The sequence below is a fragment of the Strigops habroptila genome, chromosome 18 (assembly GCF_004027225.2).
Source record: "Strigops habroptila isolate Jane chromosome 18, bStrHab1.2.pri, whole genome shotgun sequence".
Lineage (NCBI taxonomy): Eukaryota > Metazoa > Chordata > Aves > Psittaciformes > Psittacidae > Strigops > Strigops habroptila.
The window spans coordinates 6,302,187-6,325,855 of NC_044294.2; the positions used below are offsets into that span (position 1 = coordinate 6,302,187).

The window sequence follows — 23,669 nt, forward strand, 5'->3', positions numbered from 1 at the left end:
TCCCTGGGGAAGCAAGTGGGTCTGGAAAGGAGCTCAGGGATTCAGGCCCTGGGGCAACGCTGGAGTGAGGATGTCGGGTGGCAGCAGCCCTGAGGCAGGGTGATGGGCAGAAAGGGGGGGACAGCTATTTAGAGGGACAGTGACTGACTTTGGCCTCTGCAATTGCTCTTTCCCTTCCTCCACATTGCAGCACAGTCGGGTCCTGTCCTGCTGCGGGGTCGCAGCATCACCAGTGACACCAGCATCCCGCCCAGCCCCAGGCTAGAAACCACACCAGTGCAAGCAGCTTGGGGTGGGAAGGGAGTGGGAAAAGCTAGCTGCGACAAACAGAGCTTAAAAAGCTCTTGGGAGGATGTCAGCTATTGCCAGAGGTTTCACTTTGAGCAGAGCATTTGGTTCAACCTAAATCTTAACATTTTGCTTCCGTTTGAAGGGGTTTGATTTGTTGAACTTGAAAGTGGATTTCACGCTGTAAAACGTCTCTCAGCCCCCAGTGAGATTTGGGTTGTTAATGCTCAGTCAAACCCCCTCAGCTGCTTTGGAAACCCTTCTGCTTTTCACGTTCTTCTCGACACTGTGAAACTGGTGTCAATTCAGGAAGAGTTTCCACATTTGCATTTTTCACCCCAAAATTCCCCAGCTGCGGAATGTCGCTTAGTCCTGGCACTGCTCAGCGACTGGGAATGTAACTGGGAGCAATGGGAGGGTGCTCCTGGGCTAACCCAGGTGCTGGGCTTTCGTTTCCTAAGGGAAAATGAACTCTCCTGCATCCTAGGAGCCTCGGAGCGAGTTTCCTTTCCCCTCCGATGCAGTCACAAACACGACTGCTCTGTTTCTGAGGAGCCCATCGCATCCCAAAGGATGTGCTGGCTCTGCTTTGGCACTGCCCTGTGCATGGCTCTTTCTCGCCGGCTGTCACCTCCCTGCAGGGAGCAGTGACTGGAGCAAGAACTGGTGGTATCAGGCACATGTCCTTCAGTGCCCCATCTCTCTCAGCTGGGATTTGGGGTGTGGGGGTGCCCCACAAGAAGCTTGATGGGGCCCCACATGCTGGATCGAGGAAGCTCTTGCTCTTTGGAAGGAGATTTGGATGATGCCAGGTCCTGAGACTATGGCAGAGGCAGGCTGGGGGCCAGGGGACTCATCCTGGCTGGCTGTGGCTTTGTGGTGAGCTTTAGCCTGATGGGATCCTCCAAGGTGGGTCTTGCAGATGATGCTGGGCAGCATCAAGGGGACACTCTGGTGGCCTTGGCTGGGATGCTTCAAATGCCATCGAGCACCTCTGGAGCTGTTGAGCAGTTTCTTGTGTCACTGGACGTCAAACCAAATGGATAAATATTGGGATGCTGCGTTCTCCCTTGTCCAAAGCACTTGGGGAAGGCAGCAATAGGTCACCTCCCAGCCTGGCTATGCTTCTCCACTGATTTCTCAGTGTTCCTCTTGGTGTCACCATCTCTCACTGGTTGGGTTTGGATGGGAGATGCTCTGTCTGGAGATCCCGGCAGAGGTCTCCATCCCGCTCTCCCCGCTCACTTCCATGCCCTGATTCCTGCAGGAGTTTGCCACACTGACACGGGAGCTCAGTGCATGCCGGGAGCAGCTCCTGGAGAGGGAAGAGGAGATCTCAGAGCTGAAAGCCGAGCGCAATAACACCCGGGTAAGCACCTGGAACCTGCTGCCTGGCTTCCAGGCCTCAGGAATGCGGGACACTGCGGGCTGCCGGGCTGCCAGCGGCATTGACAGCCCCAGGCTGTGAGAGCCTCCCTCCTGCCTCTTGCAGCTCTTGCTGGAGCACTTGGAGTGCCTGGTGTCAAGGCATGAACGGTCCCTGAGGATGACCGTGGTCAAGCGTCAGGCCCAGTCGCCGTCCGGGGTCTCCAGTGAGGTCGAGGTGCTCAAGGCGCTCAAGTCACTCTTTGAGCACCACAAGGCACTAGATGAAAAGGTGAGACAGGCTCCGAGCCCTCCTTCTCCCAGCCCTCCTCCTCCCTCCCACTGGATGCTGTTCTTACTGTTAATCTGGGTGGTAACATGGGGTCCCTCAGGAGGAAGGTGTTTGGGTATCCAAAAGCTGCAGTGCCCTCATTTTAGGAGCTGGTGGGGCTGCCAAGGGGATGCTGTAGGTTTGAGGCTGTTGGGGATGGCAAACTTGCTTCCCTGGGTCACTCACGTGGTGATGGCGAATGCTGGCGTTTGGTACCCTGGTTCAGTCATGTTACAGCTCTTGTTGTTCCTCCTGATTCATTTGCCTCAAGCATCTCCTTCCTCTGCTAAAAGATGTCCTCAGGCTGGCCTGGCCATAGGTCTCCAAGTCAGCTTGGCTCAGGCTGTTCCTCTCCAACTGGAGCATCTCTGAGCCTGTTCACTGGATGTGAATCCACCTGAGCCTGGCTGCAGCGAGACGACAGGATCTGGGAGCTGGTGTAGATCCTGGGCACCCACACCACAGATAAGTGATGGCCTTTCCCATTGTCTTACCCATCTGCAGGTCAGGGAACGCTTGCGAGCAGCCTTAGAGCGAGTGGCAACCTTGGAGGAGCAGCTCGTGGATGCCCATCGGCAGGTAAGAGGTGTTTGGGCAGCCAACCCTGGGCCCTTGGTGGGCACCCACTGGGCTGGGACTGCGCCGTGTCATGACTGTGAATTCCAGTTGGATTTGCTGGAATAGCACCCTCAAAACATGGTGCAGACCAGAGAAATAGCATTTAGGCATTTTTAATGTAAGGCTTTAACTCTAAACTTGCCATTCACCTGAAGCATTGGCTGTGTTGAACTCAATACTCTGAAAACCTTTGTCTCCGGGCCAGGTTTCCTCTGCTGTTCTGCTGTTTGGTGTTCATACACTGATAAAGCAACCTGAACTTGAATCATTTCAGGGGGCTGAGAGGGACTTGAGATTCTCTCTGCCTCAGCAGAACCCCAAAACTCTCTGCTCCCAGCACCTCATCTCCTTCCTTGCTGGAGCCCTGGCATGGGGACCTTGCTGCCTCCAACCCCTTGTCATCGTAGAGAGATGCTAACCCTGTTTTCCTTCCTGAAGTTTGTGCCCAGCCACTACTGCCAAAGGGAAGGAGCCATCCTCATAGCCTCTGCCTGGCCAAAATTTGCTCCTGTTTCCAGTTCTCAGGCTGTCTCCTGGTACTTCCCCAGGCTCAGTGGGGAAGTTGGTCATTTGCAGGGACCTTTTCCCCTCCTCTCCCAGCAGAGCAGGAGGTGATGTCGATGTTTATCCCCTGCTCCTGTTGCCTGTATCTGCGTCAGGTTCGGAGTCTTTCTGGCTGCAAATGAGTGGGAAGGGAGTCCTGGGATGCAGGGCTCAGGTCTCTGAGGGCTCACCAGGAAAACCTCAATGCTGGGGCTCAGGCTTTTTGTGTACTGTAGCGAGCATCGTCCTACCCATGCAAAACAAACAGGCTTCATCCTCTGTCAGTGCTGAGCCCCCACAGCATCTCTGCCTTCCCTTTCCCCCTATCCCCCCAGCTCCTCCCCATCCCCAGGCACCAGCTCAGTATAACGGTGGAGGAAACCAGCGGGAAGCCGGTTGCAGACCTGGGTGCTCCAGGGCTGCCCCCAGCAGCGGCTGGTCAGGCTGGTCTCATCTGCTGTCCCTCATTGAGGAATCCCTGTTCTCATGCAGGTGGCAGCTCTGCAGCAAGGTGCTGTGCGGGAGGCCCCGCTGGGAGAGCGGGATGAGAGGGAGCCCAAGGAGCCAGCGCAGAAGCTTCCCTGGAAGGTGAGAGCCCCGGAACCCCCTGCTCTGACCACGCTCCCTGGGGCTGTCGTGTCTCCAACCCCCTTGTGGCTGGCTCCAGGCTGCTGAAAACCTTTTCCTCTCTCCCCCGGTTTAACTCCCTGGGAAATGCCCTTCCTGGTGGATACAGGCTATATCTGAGCAGAAGGGAATTTGTGCTCCCGCTCAGATGTTCCATGGGGCTGTGATTCCCAGAGATGCTTTGGGGAGACTCAGCCATCCCTATTCCATGTGAGAAGCCACATCCCTGGCTAGCGGAGACTGTTGACAGGGGGTCCCAGAGCCCTATGTCCCCACTCCTCACCGCCCCACTGGGTCCCTGCAGGGCCATGTTCCCCCATTGCCAGCCCATGCTCTGGGGCAGCCCGGCATCCGCCTCCCTCTCTGGTGCCTTGCAGCGGCTCTCCAACGGCTCGGTGCACCCAGACGATGAGGCAGGGCGGGTGGTGGAGCTGCAGGAGCTCCTGGAGAAGCAGAACTATGAAGTGGTCCAGGCCAAGGAGCGCATCTCTGCATTGGCTGCCAGCGTCGCAGAGCTGGAGGAGGACCTCGGCACCGCCAGGAAGGATCTGATCAAGTCGGAGGAGATGAGCAGCAAGTACCAGAGAGACCTCCGCGAGGTTAGACACTGCCCTCTTGCACTGCCAAGCCTCTTGCAGAGACATTCACAGCAGCTTCCACATGCTCTGGGCTGGGAAGGGATTGGAGCTTCTGTTGTATGCAGGGTTCCACAAAAGAGGCCACTGCCTTTGGGAGGTTGTCCCCAAGCCCATCAGCAGAACATCCCTGAGGGATGTTCCAAGATACCCAGCTGTGCTGCAGACCTGGGGTACTGAGCTGTGGCCATGCTGGAAGATGCTGCTGTGATTGCTTGACTCTCCCTTTACTGCCGTGAAGAGTGGAGCAGGGTTTTCATGGCATGCTTGGACTCGGGGCTGGGTGGCCCAGTTGTTCCCAGATTAGTGGTCACAGATCAGGATGTGACAGCCCCATCACTTCCCCAGGCCCTGGCTCAGAAAGAGGACATGGAGGAGAGGATCACCACCCTGGAGAAGCGCTACCTGGCAGCCCAGCGAGAAGCCACCTCCATCCACGACCTCAATGACAAGCTGGAAAGCGAGTTGGCCAACAAGGAGTCCCTGCACCGCCAGGTACAGAACCTGCGCCCAAAGACTCCCCCTGACCCCGGGCACTTGGCAGGCAAAAGCGGGTGCTGGGGCCGGGACCAGCCTTGGTGCCGGGCACCCACCCTGCCCTGTCCCACAGTGTGAGGAGAAGGCCCGGCACCTGCAGGAGCTGCTGGAGCTGGCGGAGCAGAAGCTGCAGCAGACGATGCGGAAGGCGGAGACGCTGCCCGAGGTGGAAGCGGAGCTGGCCCAGCGCATCGCCGCGCTCACCAAGGCAAGTGCTGGGGCACCAGAGCCAAAGGGAGAGCAGGGACCAGGGCAGGAGGCAGCTCTGGCCACCCCATTGCACCGTGGAGCCCCTGCTCCGCGGCACCCTGCCCTTGGAGCTGTGCTGTCTTCTGCTTCCCAGTGGCTGCAGGGACAATGAACTGGTTTTGAAGCTCTCCACGTGTCCTGCATGCATGGGGTTTGCTCCCTTCCCTCTGCTCCTTTCTCCAAGGCATAGATGGTCCTGTTGGGGTAGATGTCCCTTGGCTTGTGCTGGGATCATTCTGGGATGAGGAGGAAGAGGAAGGACCCAGGCTGGATCTGTGAGGGTGCAGGCCTGGAGGGATGTTGGATACACCAGCCCTGCGCTTCCTGGGTACTGCAGCAGGTGCCTGGTCACCTCCAGCTCCCATCACCTTGCTATCAGGGCTGGTTTGGGTTCACAGCACACAGCCAACCATGGCAGGGATGCAGGCAGTGGGAGAGAGCCCTCCATCCTGGGAAGGATGCAGATGCAGGGGTGGAAGGAGGGATGCAGGAAGGTGTGCATGCTTTTGGGGAGCATCATCCGAGAGGGCTGCTCTGCTTTTCCCAGGCAGAAGAGAGGCACGGGAGCATCGAGGAGCACCTCCGGCAGCTGGAGAGTCAGCTGGAGGAGAAGAACCAGGAGCTGGCCAGGGTAAGTGGTGGTCAGCCTGGGCAGGGGGGGTCCTGGTGAGTCCTGATCTGGATCTTCCCCATCCAGGATCTCTTAAACTAGAGCCACACCGGAGCTCATGACACTCTGCTGTGATTTCCCTCTCTCCCAGGCATCCAAGCATTGCTTTCCGCATCCATCCTCTCCCAGCATCACCCCCTGGGGCAAGCTGGGACCCCAAATGCAGGAAGGAGAGGGGGAGGCTCCAGCAGCATTTCCCCAAACCTGGATCAGCAGCAGGATGAGACCAAAGGGCACTGGGAGCAAAGAGTGCTGCCGCTCAAAGAGGCAGGGAGGCTGAGCTGATGGGTCACGGGCTGCACAGTCCCTGCTGTGCTCCTTAGCCAGTGGCTGAGCTGTCCACGCAGGAGGTTGCAATGCTCATTTCTCAGGTTGCTCAGGTGGAATTACAGCCTGTGTCCCTGGGAAGCCCCAGGTTGTTTTGGCCTAGGACAGGCACTTAGATAGACCTTTGCAAACCCAGATGATCAGCACTCACTGGGGTCTGGAGTGTTCCCCTCAGTGTGGGTGTCCCTGGATGCAGAGGTGAAGCTTTCCGGAGGGGCAGGCAGGACAGGAATCCTGTCCTCTCTCCTGTTCATCCCTGGCTGGGGAATGGCAGAGCCCCAGCAGAGGGTCTGATCTGTGCTGTGAGGGGTGAGTTTTGTCCCCAGCAGCAGGGACGGGGTGGCCGGAGGAGCTGGAGCTCACGTGTTGCTGTTGGCTGTTTCAGGCCCGGCAGCGGGAGAAGATGAATGAGGAGCACAACAAGCGGCTCTCGGACACCGTGGACCGGCTCCTGAGCGAGTCCAACGAGCGGCTGCAGCTCCACCTCAAGGAGAGGATGGCGGCCTTGGAGGAGAAGGTAGTCCTGGGGGTCCTCTGGGGGGCCTGGAGAGGGGGGTGCTGCATGGTCTGTGGCCCCTCTAGCATGGAGCCTCAGCCACAGAACAGGGGTTTGGAGGTGCCTGTGCAGGGATGGAGAGATGATCCCATGCAGGGATGGAGAAATGGCCCCGTGCAGGGATGGAGAGATGATCCCATGCAGGATGCCAGCCAGGCACTGGGGCTGGTGGGAGCACTGGGAAGCGTGCCCTGCATCACACCCACTCCCCGCTGCCTTCCACCTCCAACAGCAGCAGGATTTGTCCTGCTCCGCTCCCTCACTTCCCTGTGTCTCTTCTGGCTGTCCAAGCAAAACCCTGCTGCATTTTGCAGGTGAAACTGCAGTGTTCATCCTCTCTCACCTGCCCATCCCCTCCATATACTGCCTTGAAACCTCCCTGTCTCCAGCCCGGGCTGCTCTGCCTGCTCCAAGCCAGGGCAGAGCCCATGAGCAGCTCCCAGCTCCCACCCTGGGGCACTGGGCTTTCCTTTGAGGAGCCGGCTGGAGCTGCTGCTGCTTCCCAGCATGAATGCAATTAGCTGGGAGAGCAGGTGGCTCAGAGCAAGGACGAACCTCACAGTGCCAATGGGAGGTCGGGCCTTGATAATTCCCCTCTATTTGGGTTCCTGCAGGGAGCAGGCTCCCCTTAGCGAGTGAGAGCACAGAGGACTTGCACCCCCCAGCTGGTGCCTCCAGGACTGGGTCTGTCTCTCCTGCTGCTCTGCAGCTCCTGTCCCCAACCAGATGTGGCTGTGCCAACGTGTCCAGTCATTCAGCAGATAGGTCCGAGTGGCCCTGGGTAAAGAGCAGGACCTGACACATGGGGCTGAGTCCAAATTTCCACCCCAGCAAACAACAAGGACCAGAGTGGTGGCACATCATCTGCTCCTGCTGCTGACACTGGCTCCCCCAGAGCTTCTCCAGCTCTTTGAAGGCAAAAGTGTTCAAAAAAAGAGCACTAGATCAGACAGCTGCAAACACATCTGCTTTTCCCCCTGCTTATTCGCTAGCTTAGATGTAGAGGACATTTTTGCCCTTGATCCAGCTCAAGGAGTTCATCTCCTCTCAGATGCATTTACTAACGTTGAAGCCCTGTCCTTCAAATCTCTAATCACCACTTGCCCCCCATGGCCGTGGCCTGGTGCTGGTGTGGGGCAGGAGCCAAGCGAGGGCAGCCCTGCTTGAGGAGCAGGAGGTTTGCAGAGCAGACCCGTTCACAGGTAGGTGAGGAGACGCTCGGTGGCCATCGCTGTCCCGCGTGCCGGGCGGTCCCATGCTGGCCATTCCCAGGAGGCCGTTTCCTAAATGGTCTCTCTTTTTCTTTCCTGTTTTTGTTCCCTTTTCTTTTGTTTCATTTTTCAAAGAACACTTTGTTACAAGAGCTGGAAAATACCCAAAAGCAGATAGAGGAGCACCAGCACGACAAGGTAAATGCGGTTGCAGGGAGCCTGCCCCAGTGACTGCGCCTCCTTGCTCCTAATTCCCAGCCAGTGGCAGTTGTGGCTCCTAAAATGCCTTAGTTTTGGAGGAGCTGGGATCCCAAAGCACCCAGCAGCAGGAGGCCACAAACTAACCCATGCAGTGGCTGGATGGAAGCTGCCACCCACCCCTCTGGAGACCCCTGGTTTGGTTCCCTGACAGGCATGTTCAGTCCCATCTCCATGTTTCTATCAATCACATTCATCCATCCCCAACTCCCCGAGGACAGCAGCGAGGCCGGGGTGGCTTCACCTCAGGCAGCCACATCCCCCTCACTCCTGAGGCTTTCTCAACCCCCTCACTCCAACTGGGGGAAGATCTGCTCCATGCCCAGCCTCCAGAAGGCCCTGTAGGTCTTCACACCCCCCTTGCTCTCAAATAAAGCATCCAAGTAGGGTCTGCAGCACGAGCCCACCACGTTGTCCTGTGCTGGAAAGCTGGAGGATTGTGGCTTTTTGAAGCAATAGGAGTTTCTGGGATATGTCCCATGTTTCATGCATGGTTGGGGGGATCAGGGGGCTGATTTCCCCCTTGCCCAGGGCCTTGCTCTCCCAGATGCTCCCAGCATCCCAATGCGGGCACTGCTCATGCTTCCCAGCCATGGCTGCTGAGCTCCAGGCAGAGGCAAAGCTCCATGGCCTGCATGATGCTGCCTGCACATTGCCCACCCTGGTTCAGCCTGTTTGCCCATGGGGCTGGATCCTATTGGGCTGGAAGATCCATCTCCCTGCCTCCCTGCCCGCTCACATCTCCTGTAGGACAGCACAGCCGCGTAGTGCAGGCGCAGGTTCCTGTGAGGATGGGACTGGCAGCAGGAGGGACAGGACCAGCAGCACATTTGGCCAACTGGTCCCTCACTGCTGGCCCCGCACGTGCAGTGTGGAGCAAACCCAGAGCATGCCATTGGGACTGATCTTCCTTCATCTCTCAAAGCAGCATCGCTTCGAGCACGTGTGTGTCTGTCTGTCTGGCCTGTGATCACTTCCTCCCTTCACGGCATCACCCCAGCATCGCCATTCACTGTCGCCTGCATGAGCTGTTCCTTTCCCGATGTGCCAAAGGTGCTTTAAACCTGGGATGGGGGTTTTTAAAGGAAATATAAACCTGGAAATAGCAAGGACGTGGATTGGCCCAAACCTGGCTGCTCCTCAGAGCAAAACCAACCCCTGTCTCTTGTCTCACCCCGAACAGCGGCGGTTGTCTGATGAGATCGACAAACTGAGGCTGGAGGTTGATCAGCTCAAGACCAGAAGTGGGACATTCGTGGAGAGTGTGCACTCAAGGTAAGGGCAGGACCCCACCAGCCTGTGCGTGCCCTGCTTGCACTCTGCACCCATGGCTTTGGCCCCAAAACGCTGTTGGCATCAGGCACCTCTGGTTTCACCAAGCTGCAGGGTGGTTCGTGCAGCAGGGTCAGCTCTGGCTGTGCTTTCCCCATCACAGGACACAGGCTGTTGAGAATAGCCCAGCCCAACTGAACAGTCCAAAAGTTGCTCTTTTAAGGGTGAAAACCCACTGGGCATGGTTTCTTTTTCTGCACAAAGGACTTAGGGCTTAATTCTCTATGAAATCTGGGTGTTCACCAAACACGTTTCCCCTTGTGGTGTGCTGGGAATGGGCTGGTGGAGAAGGAGAATCCCTTTTGAGGTGTTGCAGGCAAAGAAGAATGAACTCCCCCATTTTTTCCCCTCCTTTCCACAATGGTCCCCCCCCTACCCTTTCACTTAAAGTCATCTGGGAGATGGGGAGCAACCCAGAGCACCAGGAAGAGAGGTGAGTGCATCAGGCCTCAGCCCCCAGCACTGACCAGGGTACCCAGCACTGCAGGGGGGGGTAAAGCAGGGGGTAGAATAGGAGGGTGACAGCACAACATGCTCCCCAGTGTGCTGCTGTGGCTGCCTGGGACACAACATCCTCTCCTGAGCATCTTCAATGTGGGTTAGAGGCAACGAGGGATCCAAGAGAGTGACAACCAGTGGGGATAATTCCCCTCTCGGGAAAGCTGGAGAAGATGGAAAGGAGCTGGTGTAACCAGCTTCAAACCTACCAGCAGCTGCGCGGGGAGGAGGAGGCCTGGAGGCCTCGTATCTGTTGTGGAGAGAAGAAAAAGGGAGAGTGAGGGAGAGTTTGTGAGGCTGAAGGGTAGCTGAGCGCCAGAGGAGCGCGCGGAGCATGTGTGGGACCTCTTTGTACGGGGCTGTAAGAACAAGATGGACATTTTTGTTTAGCTTTGTTTCTGGGAGGAAATAGCAGCAGACAGCTTGAGTTACAGAGGGCAGAGTAATCCCCCAGCTGAAATGTCAGCTTTTGTCTGAGGCGCCTTTATCTGGTTTTAGCTCAGGAGCAGCTTGTCAGTGGCTCCGCAGCTTAAATCCCCTTGAAACTTGGGCTGTGCCTTCATGTGCAGGCACCAAGCTGACGCCAGGCAGAGCTGCTCCTGTCAGTGGCTTTGTCTGGGCTTCGTAGGATGCTGGGGCAGGGAGGCACTGCAAACCAGCCCCACCGTGCTGGTAAGCACTGATCTGCCTTGGGCAACTGCTTTTGTCATCCTACATCAAAACCCCCTCGTGCCTCCCATGGCAATGCACACAGGGAATGATGACCCCGTGCTCTGGGAAGGCACTTGGCTCAGCTGTGGGGTTGGGTCTTCAGGATGAGGAGGAGCAACCAGGCAACGTGGAGGTATGCAACGAGTACCACGGGTGGCAAAAAGTGACCTCGTGTCCCATAGCTGCTGTGTTGCTCTCCCTGGGCATGGGGACCTGCTCCCAAGCACCAGCCTGAGCATGGAGGAGAATGAAGAAGTGCCAGCTAGTTTCTGCTGGAAGATCCCAAATGATGCCCATGTCCCCGCACTTGGAAGATCTGTTTCAAATGGGATTTTATTCAACATTTTTAACATGAAAATATTCAAGAAAATATAAAAAGGAGGAGAAAAGCTCCCTGGATGGCCCCTGTTCTGTAGCGCGGGGATGGAGAAGACAGGCACAAGACGTGCTGTACATGCGAGGTGCAAGCTGTTCTCTAGAGGGAAGGAGAGGAGGGGACTGCTCAGCCCACGGCTTCGCAGCAGACCCACCGCACAGCGTGGTTTTCTCCAGGGCTGGCTGGATGCCCTGGTGGGTACTGCAGAGAGGGGGGAGGTAGCAGCAGGGTAGGGCCCAGGGCTGAGCTTCCTGCAATCTGTGAGCACATCTCCAGGGCGAGCATGGGGGGAATGGGGCACCTTTTTCTGGAGCCTTGGTGTTGCGTCATTTGTAGAATCGCAGAGTGGTTTGGGTTGGAAGGGACCTTAAAGCTCATCCAGTTCCAACCCCCTGCCATGGGCAGGGACACCTTCCACTAGAGCAGGTTGCTCCAAGCCCCATCCAACCTGGCAAGAGCTGCAGAACAGGCAAGCATCACTGGGGTGGGCATGCCAGGGTGGCCTCCTCCTCCTCCTCTGTCCTCAGCAAGCCTGGGCTGCGAGGGGAGCAGCCTGGGGATGAGGGCATCCCTCCATGGAGCAATGTCTGCAACACGGCTCTTTGTCCCCAGGTCCCATATGGGCAGCGCCACGGACCTGCGCTTCCCACTGAGTGCTGTGGTCCATGGCCCCGCCGAGCCCTTCGGGACAGCCCCGGGTCTGCCTCGGGCACAGAAGGGCCGATTCGCTGCCCGGCGAGAGGAGCCAGCCAAGGTAACCCATCTTCATGGGGTCACGTTGGGGTTGGGGTCTCCTCCTGCCTTGCATGCCAGCCTCGTGTGTCCTTGGCTTGAGGACGTGGGGATAACACGGTAGGAAGGGGTTTTCCCGTTGGGATTGCATTGAGTTGTAACTCTTGCGTGGAGGTCTCCAGTTTGGCTTTTGGAGACATGGGGTGCCATGTGGGACCAGTGGACCTTGTTCCCCCCCAGGATTGGGAGCAGGCCCAGGCTGGCAGTGTCCTGGCCACGGGGCCTCACGCCTTCGACAGTGACCCCGAGATCTCCGATGTGGATGAGGATGACCGTGAGACACTTTTTAGCTCCATGGATGTGCTCTCCCCTGGTGGGCACTCAGATGCCCAGACGTTGGCCATGATGCTCCAGGAGCAGCTGGATGCCATCAACGAGGAGATCAGGTAGTGACCACGGGCAAAACCCACCACTGCCTTGCTCTGAAATGGCTCCGGAGTGGGGGGCAACAAACTTCCAGGTGGTGGGAGGAGGCTCTGATGCCCTAAAATTGAGGTCTTGGTCCAGCTTCAGCTAGGGAAATGGCTCCAGGACATCCAGCCACAGCGCTTGGTCCTTCCTGCACGTGGTTTATGTGGATCCTGATGGGTCAGTAGTAGGATCCCAATCCTACTATTCCTGGAGATGAGGGGCTTGAGTCACAGCACCCAAGGTGCATCTCCCCTGGATAGGGGGATGCTGTGGCTGGGAGGTGTGAGGGGACTCCCCAGCGAGGTGGGGAGCCAGGAGCCCTGAGCTCTGCTGCTCCCCCAGGATGATCCAAGAGGAGAAGGAATCCACCGAGCTCCGCGCGGAGGAGCTGGAGACCCGCGTCACGAGTGGCAGCATGGAGGGTCTCAACCTCACCCAGCTCTGCAAAAGGGCTTCCATCCCCACCTCGCTGACAGCCCTGTCCCTGGCCAGCTCGTCCCCCCCGCTCAGCGGCCGCTCCACCCCCAAGCTGTCCTCCCGCAGCGCCGCTCAGGACCTCGACCGCATGGGGATCATGACGTTGGTGAGGAGGCACGTGGGCTGGATGTGGGGCTTGGACAGGGCGTGCGGGTGGCTGCTGGGGTGGGAACGGTGCCCTGGCACCCACACGGCTCTGGGATGCGCTATGGGATGGGGGTGCCTGGTCCTGGGACTGCACTGTGGGGTGGGGCGGGGGGGTTTCTCCATTAACTGCCCCCTTTCTGTGTCTCTCTCGCTTTCCCCTTTGCAATCAGCCCAGCGACTTGAGGAAGCACCGGAGGAAACTGCTAGTGAGTGGCTCCCATCCCGTTGGTTTTTGTCCAAGCCCCTTTTCCAGCCTGCTCCTGGCTTTGTCCACACCAGGTCAGGGTGCAGCAGGCGCGGGATGGAGCTGGGGACCCCAGGGATTCAGCAGGAGGATCATGGGGATCCCATAAGGTGCTTGGAGATGTGCTGGCTGGCAGTCTGGGGGGTCTGGCAGGACATGGGGAGGTTCAGAAAAGCCACTGGGTCCTCAAACATTGTGTGTCCCCTCTGGCGACTGGGTGTCTTTGGGACATTCCCATCTGTGCTCCTCAGAGCCCTCTGCTGAGGGCCAGTAGCTTCTGTGCTCACATGCTGACCTGGACCACGGGGCTGCATCCTCTCTCCTCCCTATTCCCAGGATCTTGGCCATACGGCCACATCCTCCCCTCTATTTGGCAATCTCAAGCCATTGCCAGAGCTCTACTTGAGGCCAACCCTGAAGCGTGGCAAAGCCTCAGGGCTCTGGTGGCTCTTTTGGCCATGCCTCCACGGAGCAAGAGAGAGGCAGGCAGCAGGGCAAGGATGGAGTTGGGCTTTGGCCACCTAGCCTCATCTCTTCTCTGCTTGTTCAGTCACCTGCAGCTCGGGATGAAAGCCGAGAGGATAAAACCACCATCAAATGCGAGACATCCCCCCCATCCTCACCCAGGACACTGCGGCTGGAGAAGCTGGGCCACCCTGCGCTCAGTCAGGAGGATGGGAAGAGGTATGTGGAGCACCTTTGGGTGTCACAGCAGTGCTTGCTCTGTTGGTTTGAGGATTTACATGGGACAAGCGTGGGACTGTGGGGCGGGCTGGGGTTTGCCATGGGCTTGTGAGCTGCTTGGCAATAACCTGAAGGCTTTGCTGTTCCTCTCCCTCCTCCATCCCCAGCTCGCTGGAGGAGCAGGCCAGCAACCCCAGCAGCAACAGCAGCCAGGACTCCTTGCACAAGGGCTCCAAGAGGAAGGGGATCAAATCCTCCATCGGGCGCTTGTTTGGGAAAAAGGAGAAGGGTCGTTTGATCCAGCTGAGCAGAGAAGGGGCCACGGGGCAGGGTCCGTGAGCAGCCCCATTCCTGCGCGTGCCGGGCGGGCGTCCTCGGGCACAGCTCCTCGCCCTCTCTGGCATCGGGATGCTGTTGGGGTGACCAGTGGAGGAGCAGGGACACCCCTGTTGCTTTGGGGATGTTGGGGCCACTGGCTTGGGGCAGTTGGGTCCTGGAGTTTCTGCCTTGTGGCCATTTCTGGCCTGAGCGTGGTATCACTCATAGTGCTCTGCAAGAGCTGCAGTAAGGATAGTGACCCCCCATCAGTGTGTCTTACCTTTAATGTCCCCAAATCTGCTTCCCTCCCCATAGGACCTTCTTGGTTTTGCAGAGCCCATTGGTAGGAGCTGCTTTTCCACTCCTAAATCCTTCACTGCTGTGACGTTGAGCATTTTGAAATGAAAGGGAGGGCAGGCTGGGATCCCCTGGGGCTATCCAGGGATGAAGGGGGCTGTGAGGGTGGGTTGGAAATGGAGACTGTCACCTCCATTTGTGCATCCCCAACCCCCTGGCGTGGGGGCTGTGACATTGCCCACACTAGCCCTGGGGATGTCCTGCTGGCCCAGGGGATGTCACATTGACCTGAGGGTGTCTTGCTTGGCCAACAGTGCTGCTGACTGACGTGGAGGTGGGCATCCAGGACCCTCTGGGGCTTGGCAAGTTGGGTGCTCAGGCCGAGAAGGATCGTCGCCTGCGGAAGAAGTGAGTGAACCTCTTTCCTTGCCTCAGCAAGGAAATGTCCTGCCCAATGGCTGGGGATTGCTGGAAAGACTGCTCATCTTCACCCTCTCTTGAGCCCTGTTAGCTCCTTTAGTGCTGTGCTGCCAGCTGGTTCTTACTGCCCATGGTCTATTCCCTTTCAAGATCTGCTTCCTTCCCTACAAGTGCGCAATCAATCACTCTGCTTCTCTTCCCTCCAGGCATGAACTCCTGGAAGAGGCTCGGAGGAAAGGATTGCCCTTTGCTCACTGGGATGGCCCCACTGTTGTCTCCTGGCTGGAGGTAAGGCAGAGCACGCCCGTGCATCGTCTCCAGGCACTGATGGCTTTGCAGTTGCTGCTGGTCTGTAGTGTGCTCCCCTGGCAGTGGTACAGCACCCACAGTGCCACCATGCTTGGTCCATGCACATGGTTGGTGGTTGAAGAACCTGGGGGTGCAGAGCAGATCCCCAGATCCCTCACATATTCCGTTGAGTTGTGGTTTGAGTAGAGCTTTGAGTCGAAATGTTCAGTGGGTGCTTTTTCCCTGAGCTGCATCCATCAGATCTAGTGATGCCGGGCTGCCCACAGGCCATCTGTGCAACAGACAAGGAACCCCATGAGGCTCTTCAGCTTTGATACTAGGTTAGATATAAGGCAGAAGTTCTTTCCTGTGAGGGTGCTGAGGCGCTGGCACAGGGTGCCCAGAGAAGCTGTGGCTGCCCCATCCCTGGCAGTGTTCAAGGCCAGGTTGGACACAGGGGCTTGGAGCAACCTGCTCTAGTGGAAGGTGTCCCTGCCCTGGGGCTGGATGAGCTTTAAGGTCCCCTCCAACCCAAACCATTCCATAATTCTGTGATTCAAACAGGAGAGCCTTGCTGCTAGCAGGGGAGGTGAGGGGAGGTGACCCGGGCAGTCACTGGCTGTGCCCTGTTTTGGCAGCTCTGGGTGGGGATGCCGGCCTGGTACGTCGCTGCTTGCAGAGCCAACGTGAAGAGCGGAGCCATCATGTCAGCCCTGTCTGACACGGAGATCCAGCGGGAGATCGGCATCAGCAACGCTCTGCATCGCCTCAAGCTGCGTCTGGCCATCCAGGAGATGGTCTCACTCACGAGCCCCTCAGCACCACCCACCTCCCGCACAGTAAGTGCTGGTCCATTGGCCACCAAGGAGTTAGGCAGGCATGGCCATGGAGGGTGTGATGTTCCCTCATGGACTGCGCAAACCACCAGACACTCGGCCTTAGGCACAAAGATCATTTATGGTCGTTGAGTGTGAAGCGCTTTCCTGCCCTGAGGCACCAGCAAATGCTCTTGTCCTCCCTCTCAGAGGTTCTCAGCAAGAGGCTGACCCTGCTGAGCAGCCTGCAAAGAGCAAAGCTCAGGGGCTGCCTGCCCTGGAGAGGAGTAAACCCATCCAGACAGCACGTGTGTGACTCATGGGGCTGGTTGTGCACAGCCATTTCCTCAGTCATTGCAACTCAAGCCTTTCCCTGATGCAAGTCGGAGCAACCGCAGATCCCTGGATAGGACACGGAGTGGATGGAGGGATCATGTCTTGTGCTGGTTCCCAAACCCCTCAAGGGCTTAACGGTGCCCCAGTCATGCCAAGAAACATCTGTAGCAATGCAGCCAGCAGAAGGAAAGGCCCCGAGCGTGCTGTGTCCCCCTCAGATGGCCGTGGCTGGGGTCACAGCTCACAGACAAGCCTGCAGGCTCTGTGAGCATAACAGCAAAGTATAAAGGCAGCCAAAGGGCCTTGCTGTGCTCTCTGTGGCTACACAGGCAGCACAAGTTCCCCATGGGCAGCGGGATGCCACCAGCCTGAGCTGCAGAGAGGCTGTGAGATGTCCCCAGTACAGGTCCAAGCACAAAGGTGGCCCAATCCTCCATCAGCCTGTGCCGGGCTCGGCTCCAGCACAGTTCTGAATGAGGCCACGGCTCCACAGGGGTTTATTGTGACCTCTCTGCTCTTTTCCCTACAGTCCTCTGGAAACGTCTGGGTCACCCACGAGGAGATGGAGAACATGGCAACTTCCACCAAGACGGTGAGGCTGCCCAGCCCCACTGCACAGCGTATCAGTTACTGCGCTGAGCTCCGGGTGTGCATTAACACACTAACCCTGGGAGAGAAGGAGATCTCTGCTGCATCTCATGTGTCAGCTTTTGGCCAGCACCATGCAGCTGCTTAGAAACCATCTTTCAGCCTTTAATAGCCAACAAGTTCTAAAACTGGCTTAAAACCCATCAGATGTATTTGCCTTTGCTGAGCCCCTGTGGGTTTCTAGAGTAGCTTGGCTGTCAGTTGTGGGTTAGAGGAAAGAAGTGAAAGGCAAAACCCAAGAGTGATCTCAAGACAGATGCATGAGATTGAATCCTGCATTGATCATTCTGCACCCAGAAAAGCCACTGTCTGATCTCTTATTGACCTCAGCACACCCAAACATTGTCCCCACTGTCTGTCCCTAGCACTGCCTGATAGCTTGGGGTCCCTCGGTGGGATGTGGCTGCGCTCCCAAAACCTCTGGCTCCTTCAGAGATATGTAGCCACACTCCCCTCTCTGCAGCTCAAAAGACCCCGTGTGCGTGTGTCAGAGCAGGGGCAGCGTTTTGGGTTTGTTGTTGTGTGAATTGGGCATTTTATTGCAGCTTTTGTCTGCTGGTTGAGTAGCACAGACCTGTAACCAGCGGGAGTCTTCCAGGGAAGGAGAGCTCAGTTACAGCAGGGAAATGACACTTTATTTTGGTAGGTTTTGTGAGGTTGAGCAACACCAGCACAGGTTGACAAGGGAGGAAACAGCTACAAAACTGGGTTGGAAAACCCCTGTAGGGGTTGGGACCCATGAGCTGAGGCTTAGGTTTCTTTCTGCATCCATCCATCTTTGGGGGCACAGGAGTTACCATTTGGTACCCATATAGGGCCACGAGGATGATCGGGGGCTGGAGCACCTCCTATATGAAGACAGGCTGAGAACATTGGGGCTGTTCAGCCTGGAGAAGAGAAGCTGCGTGGAGACCTCAGAGCAGCTTCCAGTGTCTGAAGGGGGCTACAAGGATGCTGGAGAGGGACCTTCATCAGGGACTGGAGCGATAGGACAAGGGGCGATGGGTTCAAACTGAAACAGGGGAAGTTCAGGTTAGATATAAGGAAGAAGTTCTTTGCTGTGAGGGTGGTGAGGCGCTGGCACAGGTTGCCCAAAGAAGTGGTGAATGCTCCATCCCTGGCAGTGTTCAAGGCCAAGGTGTTTCCAAACCAAACCATTCTATGATTCTATGGTACTTCCCAGGAAAGATGTGTGACCCTGAGTGTCTGCCACTATGCCTTTATAGCTCAGTTCATGGTGCAGAACCACCAGGTACTGACTTGACTTGTCCTTTCTATTGACATGCTGCATGTGTCACGCTTAGGACACAGAGGAAGGCAGCTGGGCACAGGTGAGGTCCCCGTGTCACCCTTCTCCGTGGCGGTACGTGGGGTGGATATGGGTGGGAGGGAGAGTTGGACACCATGGGGCGCCCGGGAGATGAGCTTGGGCCATCAATATTCACCACGTCCTTGTTGGTGTCTGAACCTGCACCCTGTGGTTGCTCCTCTGAGCCATCTTCTAAGTGCAGGGTGGTCCTCCTGAAGACACTGGGGACCAGTGTCTTCTGCTTCAGGCAGAGTGACTTCTTTTGGGACCTCCTCTGCAAGATACTGAGCCTATATTAAAACCCCCACCTAATAGTGACCAGCCACCCTGCATGGGAGGTTTCTAGCTGCACAGACATTCAGTTTTCACCTTTTTTTTAGCCCCAAGTTCAGGATATAGACAATTTTCCTGAACGGAAAAGGTGGGAGCAAAGAGTCCTTGTTTGAGCCATCTCTTCTGCTTTTATCACTCTCAAATGACTTGTGGTGGATTTTATTTCATTTTCGGACCCAGAATCAGCTTGCAGTGAAAGGGTGAAAGGGAACCGATGCTTTTCTGGCTCAAACTGACCTTTTGTTGCGTTTTGATGTCATAAAGTAGATCTTTTGGCGATTTCTGAGCTTCTTAAAAACCAGTGTGGGATGCACTGAAACCTATGTCTTAGTTAGTTGTTTCCAGAAGAAGCTGGTCATAAATTCCAACTATCCCTACACTTGCTTTTTGGCTACTGCCTTGTCTCCTTGGGGGACATCAGTAGGACACAGACCATGGCCAACAGGACCATTCCCTTCTGCACAAAGTAGGGTTAAGCTCCTCTGGCCTGGGTTTGGTCCTCAGGACAGTGACCCCCAGACTGCAGCACTGAATCATCACTTGTCTCCTGGAGTCTGCAGCTCCACCAAGCCCTGGTTTCTTTCTAGCATCTCCACTTGCTTCCCTGCAGACACTGGCCTATGGGGACATGAACCACGAGTGGATTGGGAACGAGTGGCTGCCCAGCTTGGGTCTCCCGCAGTATCGCAGCTACTTCATGGAGTGTCTCGTTGATGCACGGATGCTGGACCACCTCACCAAGAAAGATCTCAGAGTGCACTTGAAGATGGTGGACAGCTTCCACCGGTGAGTCCTCTCCTCTGGGAGGTCCCTCAGGTGCAGAGCGTGCACAGGGAGCACAGGATGAGACAGCGTGAGGGGTTCTCCCCTGTTTTGGCCAGCTCTGGTGCTGGAGATTGGCTCTTCTAGGCTAAACCCTGACCCATGGGGCTGTGTCCGTGGACCTGCCAGGTCCTCCCTGCTCCTTCAGCCTGGACCAATCCCCATGGGCTGGTTCTCCCTTTGCTCTCCAGCCACCAAGCACAGAGTGTCCTTATTTGGATCTGGGCAGGTAGAACATGGTAAAACTGATGGTGTTGGGAATTTCCATTCAAGGGAGGGACAATCTCATTTTCCAGCTGAGATCTTCCCTTTGGGTTGTGTTTGTCCTGACTCAACCCTGAACCGAAGCATCCTTCAGGCACAGGGAGGGCAAGCAGGGAAGCGGGTCCTTCCAAACCACCTGCCCTGCAATGCTGAGCCCTCCTGAGGGTTGGTGACATCTCGTGTCCTTGCAGCACGAGCCTGCAGTACGGCATCATGTGCCTGAAGAGGCTCAACTACGACCGCAAAGAGCTTGAGAGGAGGCGAGAAGAGACCCAACACGAAATCAAAGGTCAGCAGCCACATTACACCATCCAACTCTGGAAAAGTTGATGAGAAACCTCCCAAGAGATGCCCATGGATGGTCCTTTTCCTATCCCTTACTTTTAACACAGCATTTGCCTTGGGAAAACCCTTATTTCTGAGCAGCCATGTCCCCAGTGGGGACCTCCCTGCAGTTTTCCCCAATAGGTTGCTCCAAGTGCCTTTGTGCAGCTTTACCCTGTGGGGAGGGAAGATGTTAAGGCAGAGAAGAGCCAGTCTGAGCATCAGATCATCTCCTGCCCATTTCAGATGCTCAGGACATGGCTTGCTCAGCCTCGCCTTCCTCACTGCCTGTCCTGAGATTCCCTGCACATCTGCCTTCTGCTTGGATTACATCTCATTATTGATAATGCCCCTAATTACAGCAGCAGCCGGGGGTTCTTAGGATTAATTTTCACAGTTGGTTTCTGCCTGTTAGCTCAGCACTCAGTTTGGTAAATGGAAGTGAGCTGCTCCTGGCACTTGAGCACCCAGTATTGATGCTGGCTTGGGAAGGAGAGTCCCAGGCTTAGCCTGGGGCAGTACAAAAGAGCTCCAGGACACCATCAGGTCCCTGCACAAGCAAGAGCATGGTTTGAGCTGGCCCTGAGACATTCCCTCGCTCTTTTGCAGACGTGTTGGTGTGGACCAATGACCAGGTCATTCACTGGATCCAGTCCATCGGGCTCCGCGAGTATGCCAACAACCTCGTGGAGAGCGGCGTGCACGGCGCGCTCCTGGCCCTCGATGAGAACTTCGACCACAACAGCCTGGCTCTCGTGCTGCAGATCCCCACGCAGAACACCCAGGTGGGAGAAGGGACCTCGGAGCATCTGGGAGGAGGGTGTCCAGCGTGGGACACGGCTGTGGGGGGACTCCACTGATGCCACCGGCTCAACTCTGCCTTCCAAAGCAGAGCGCTGGGATGGTGCACGGGCTTTTTTCCACTCATTCTTGGGGTGGGAGTTTGGGCTGGAAATCATTTCCATGGGTGGGGAATGCTCATTTGTGGTTAATTTCAGGCTCGACAAGTGCTGGAGAGGGAGTTCAACAACCTGCTCGCCTTGGGCACAGATCGGAGGCTGGACGATGTGAGTACCAAACCTCTTCCATGTCCAGGTCATGCTGAGGGCCTGTTGTGCAGGAAACAGGCAGGACCTCTGCTCACTCCCTCCTCATCCAGGGGTGTCAAATAGTGCATCTTGGACTCTTTAGAGCAGTTGCATGAGCAGTATCAGTGGAATAAGCTAAAACTATTAGACAAGGCCCCAAGGAATGTGTTGCCAGGCTGTGGAGGCAGGCAAGGAAGAGTCTTGTGCATCATTTCAGCCTCATGCTCAGAGGGCTGAATTTCAGGTAGGCTGACCTGGCTTTCCTTGCCTGCTGCTTTAATATTGCCTTTTAGAGCCACAGATGTTCTGAGCATGACACATCTGCAGCAAGTGAAGCTGGTGGGTTAGAGAAGCCCCATTAAAGCAGCCAGAAAACTGTTCATATTGAGTTACTAAAGGTGGGAATTCATCTAGATCTCTTGTATGTGCAGCTTCCTGCCGTGAGATATGAGAGCAGAGCTAGTCAGGGCTCTCTTTAGAGCATGGTCTTTAGAGCAGGTGCTTCCAGATGCCATTATCTGGCCAAGGTTAGATGCATCCTTTGGGGTCTTTACTGGGGTTTGTGTGTTGATGTCTCCAAGGCACCTTTGCAGGCAGGATGGAGAGAAAGGCAAGCTGGAAAGGCTAAAGCCTATGTCATGGCATCGCAGAGAGGTCTCCTATGTCCTTGGCCCGATTCACTCACACATTTCTGCACTGTTTGAGTCAGTCTCCGTGTACAGGCACTTTTTACCTTGTAGAAGGTATCTCAGAGGGGCAGAAGGTGCTGCCGGGTCCGTAACGGGCTCTTCCCTCGCAGGGCGATGACAAGACCTTCCGCCGCACCCCGTCCTGGCGGAAGCGCTTCCGCCCGCGGGATGTCCACAGCATCAACATGCTCAGCGGCTCCGCCGAGACGCTGCCCGCCGGCTTCCGCGTCACCAGCCTGGTGCCACTGCCCCCTCCGGCCGCCCCTGCCAAGAAGATGCCCCCAGAAGGTAGGTTCCCCCCCTTTCCCCCCATCACACCACAGGGTGAATATAGAATCATCGACTCACAGAACCAATGAGGGTGGAAAAGACCTTCAAGTTCAAGTCCAACCGTTCCCCAGCACTGCCAAGGCCACCACTAACCCATGGCACTGAGGGCCTCGGCTACACGGTGTGTGAACACTTCGGGGTGTGCCACCAGGAGAGGAGAGGGGCAGAGAATTGTTGATGGTGATGCTGAATCCCTGTGGTCCTTGAACTGTAGATGGTTTTTCAGGAGGGTTACTTCAGTCTCTGGTCCACCATGACGAGGGAGAAGGCTGGATTGGGAATAAAATGGGGATGCCCATGGAACTAGATGATCTTAAGGTCCTTTCCAACACTAACTATTCTATGATTATATGTGGGTCACTCGCCCTGGGTTGGGCATCCAGGTCAGAGCCTGCTGGGGTAGCACTGGGGGCTGTCAGGAGTCAGTCTTGTCCATCCTGCCTTTTGGAAAGCATCCCCAAAGGGACTGAATTAACCAGATCAATTCAGTCCAAGCGCTGCTGAGCACTCTCTTTCCCAGGGCTGGTGGGCCCTGCTTTGACACGCCTGCTGCCCGTGCTGGCTGTTGTGTGTTTTAGCTGTCCCAGGCTCTGCCCAACCACCACACAGCTCCTTTCCACCAGGTATCTTGGTCCCTTCTAAAGGTGTAGGGAGGCACAAGCTCCAGCCAGGCCACCACATTGTGTCCCCTGGGCCAGGCACCCTGGTCCCAACTGTCCCAAGGCACCTGCCAGTGGTGCAGAGCAGGCTTCAGCAGGCTCAGAAATGACTGTGAGTGAGAATTAGAGGGTTACCCTTCCACCTCCCAGCTCCAAGCCCCGGGCTCAGCTCTGCTCCTGCCTCCAGATTTGCTCAAATCTCAGTTTTCCATCCCGTGGTTTGACCTTTTCCACCTCATCTCTGGAAGCTGCAATTCCCACCTAGCGGAGGGCAGTGAGACCTGGGAGAAAATCCCTAGGTGTGACAGCACCCAGGCATGGGCAGCTGACTGCTTGTTGCCCAAGAGTAGGGATGGCAAATGGCAGCTTTCCAAACACCCTGGAGCCTTGGGAGCATCAGAGGTGGCCAAACATGCCTCTTCCTTTGAACCCTCATCTTCACGTGGCTTCAATGCCCAGGTGCTGCCTAATAAAGGCTTTGGTGGGAAGCCAAGGGCTAATTGGGGTAATCACTAACTGCAAGCTCTGCTCTCTGACTTGCTTCCAGTTGGTGCCTCTGGGTCGCCAAGGCTGGAGACCTCCACGGTCCGGACGTATTCCTGCTGAGGGTCCACGTGACGGGAACCAGCCCGGCCCTGGGTAAGTGGATTGAAGCCCTCAGAGCTGGATGGGGCCCAAGAGCAGAGCACGAGGCCTTTGCCCAGCATCACGCAGGCAGGGTGTCTGCCTTCACCAAGGTTTGCCTTGCCATGGAGGACCATGGAGATCTCAGTCATGGGGGACAGCCCGCTGGTGCCTGGGGCTCACAGGACACTGAGATGATGCAAAAGGGATGCCCAGCA

The 23,669-nt window shown here is 56.6% G+C and overlaps 1 protein-coding gene across 3 annotated transcripts in view; it reads left to right on the top strand.

Annotated features, from left to right (window-relative positions):
• PPFIA4 (PTPRF interacting protein alpha 4) overlaps positions 1-23,669 on the top strand; it is a 53,268-nt gene that overhangs the window by 28,172 nt on the left and 1,427 nt on the right. Inside the window, exons 3-30 of one of the 3 annotated variants that reach the window (XM_030473592.1) lie at positions 1,556-1,657; positions 1,781-1,945; positions 2,489-2,563; positions 3,638-3,733; positions 4,150-4,371; positions 4,756-4,902; positions 5,018-5,152; positions 5,741-5,824; positions 6,576-6,707; positions 8,093-8,155; positions 9,399-9,490; positions 11,745-11,886; positions 12,105-12,310; positions 12,678-12,918; positions 13,130-13,165; positions 13,754-13,887; positions 14,055-14,218; positions 14,817-14,910; positions 15,129-15,210; positions 15,849-16,049; positions 16,891-16,953; positions 18,314-18,340; positions 19,262-19,437; positions 19,929-20,026; positions 20,671-20,846; positions 21,060-21,128; positions 21,949-22,126; positions 23,375-23,466. In XM_030473592.1, the coding sequence (XP_030329452.1) occupies positions 1,556-1,657; positions 1,781-1,945; positions 2,489-2,563; positions 3,638-3,733; positions 4,150-4,371; positions 4,756-4,902; positions 5,018-5,152; positions 5,741-5,824; positions 6,576-6,707; positions 8,093-8,155; positions 9,399-9,490; positions 11,745-11,886; positions 12,105-12,310; positions 12,678-12,918; positions 13,130-13,165; positions 13,754-13,887; positions 14,055-14,218; positions 14,817-14,910; positions 15,129-15,210; positions 15,849-16,049; positions 16,891-16,953; positions 18,314-18,340; positions 19,262-19,437; positions 19,929-20,026; positions 20,671-20,846; positions 21,060-21,128; positions 21,949-22,126; positions 23,375-23,433 (3,459 nt within the window). In that variant the 3' untranslated portion in view covers positions 23,434-23,466. The remainder of the gene's footprint in view (positions 1-1,555; positions 1,658-1,780; positions 1,946-2,488; positions 2,564-3,637; positions 3,734-4,149; positions 4,372-4,755; positions 4,903-5,017; positions 5,153-5,740; positions 5,825-6,575; positions 6,708-8,092; positions 8,156-9,398; positions 9,491-11,744; positions 11,887-12,104; positions 12,311-12,677; positions 12,919-13,129; positions 13,166-13,753; positions 13,888-14,054; positions 14,219-14,816; positions 14,911-15,128; positions 15,211-15,848; positions 16,050-16,890; positions 16,954-18,313; positions 18,341-19,261; positions 19,438-19,928; positions 20,027-20,670; positions 20,847-21,059; positions 21,129-21,948; positions 22,127-23,374; positions 23,467-23,669) is intronic. The other 2 variants (XM_030473594.1, XM_030473595.1) reach the window with 2 other exon arrangements.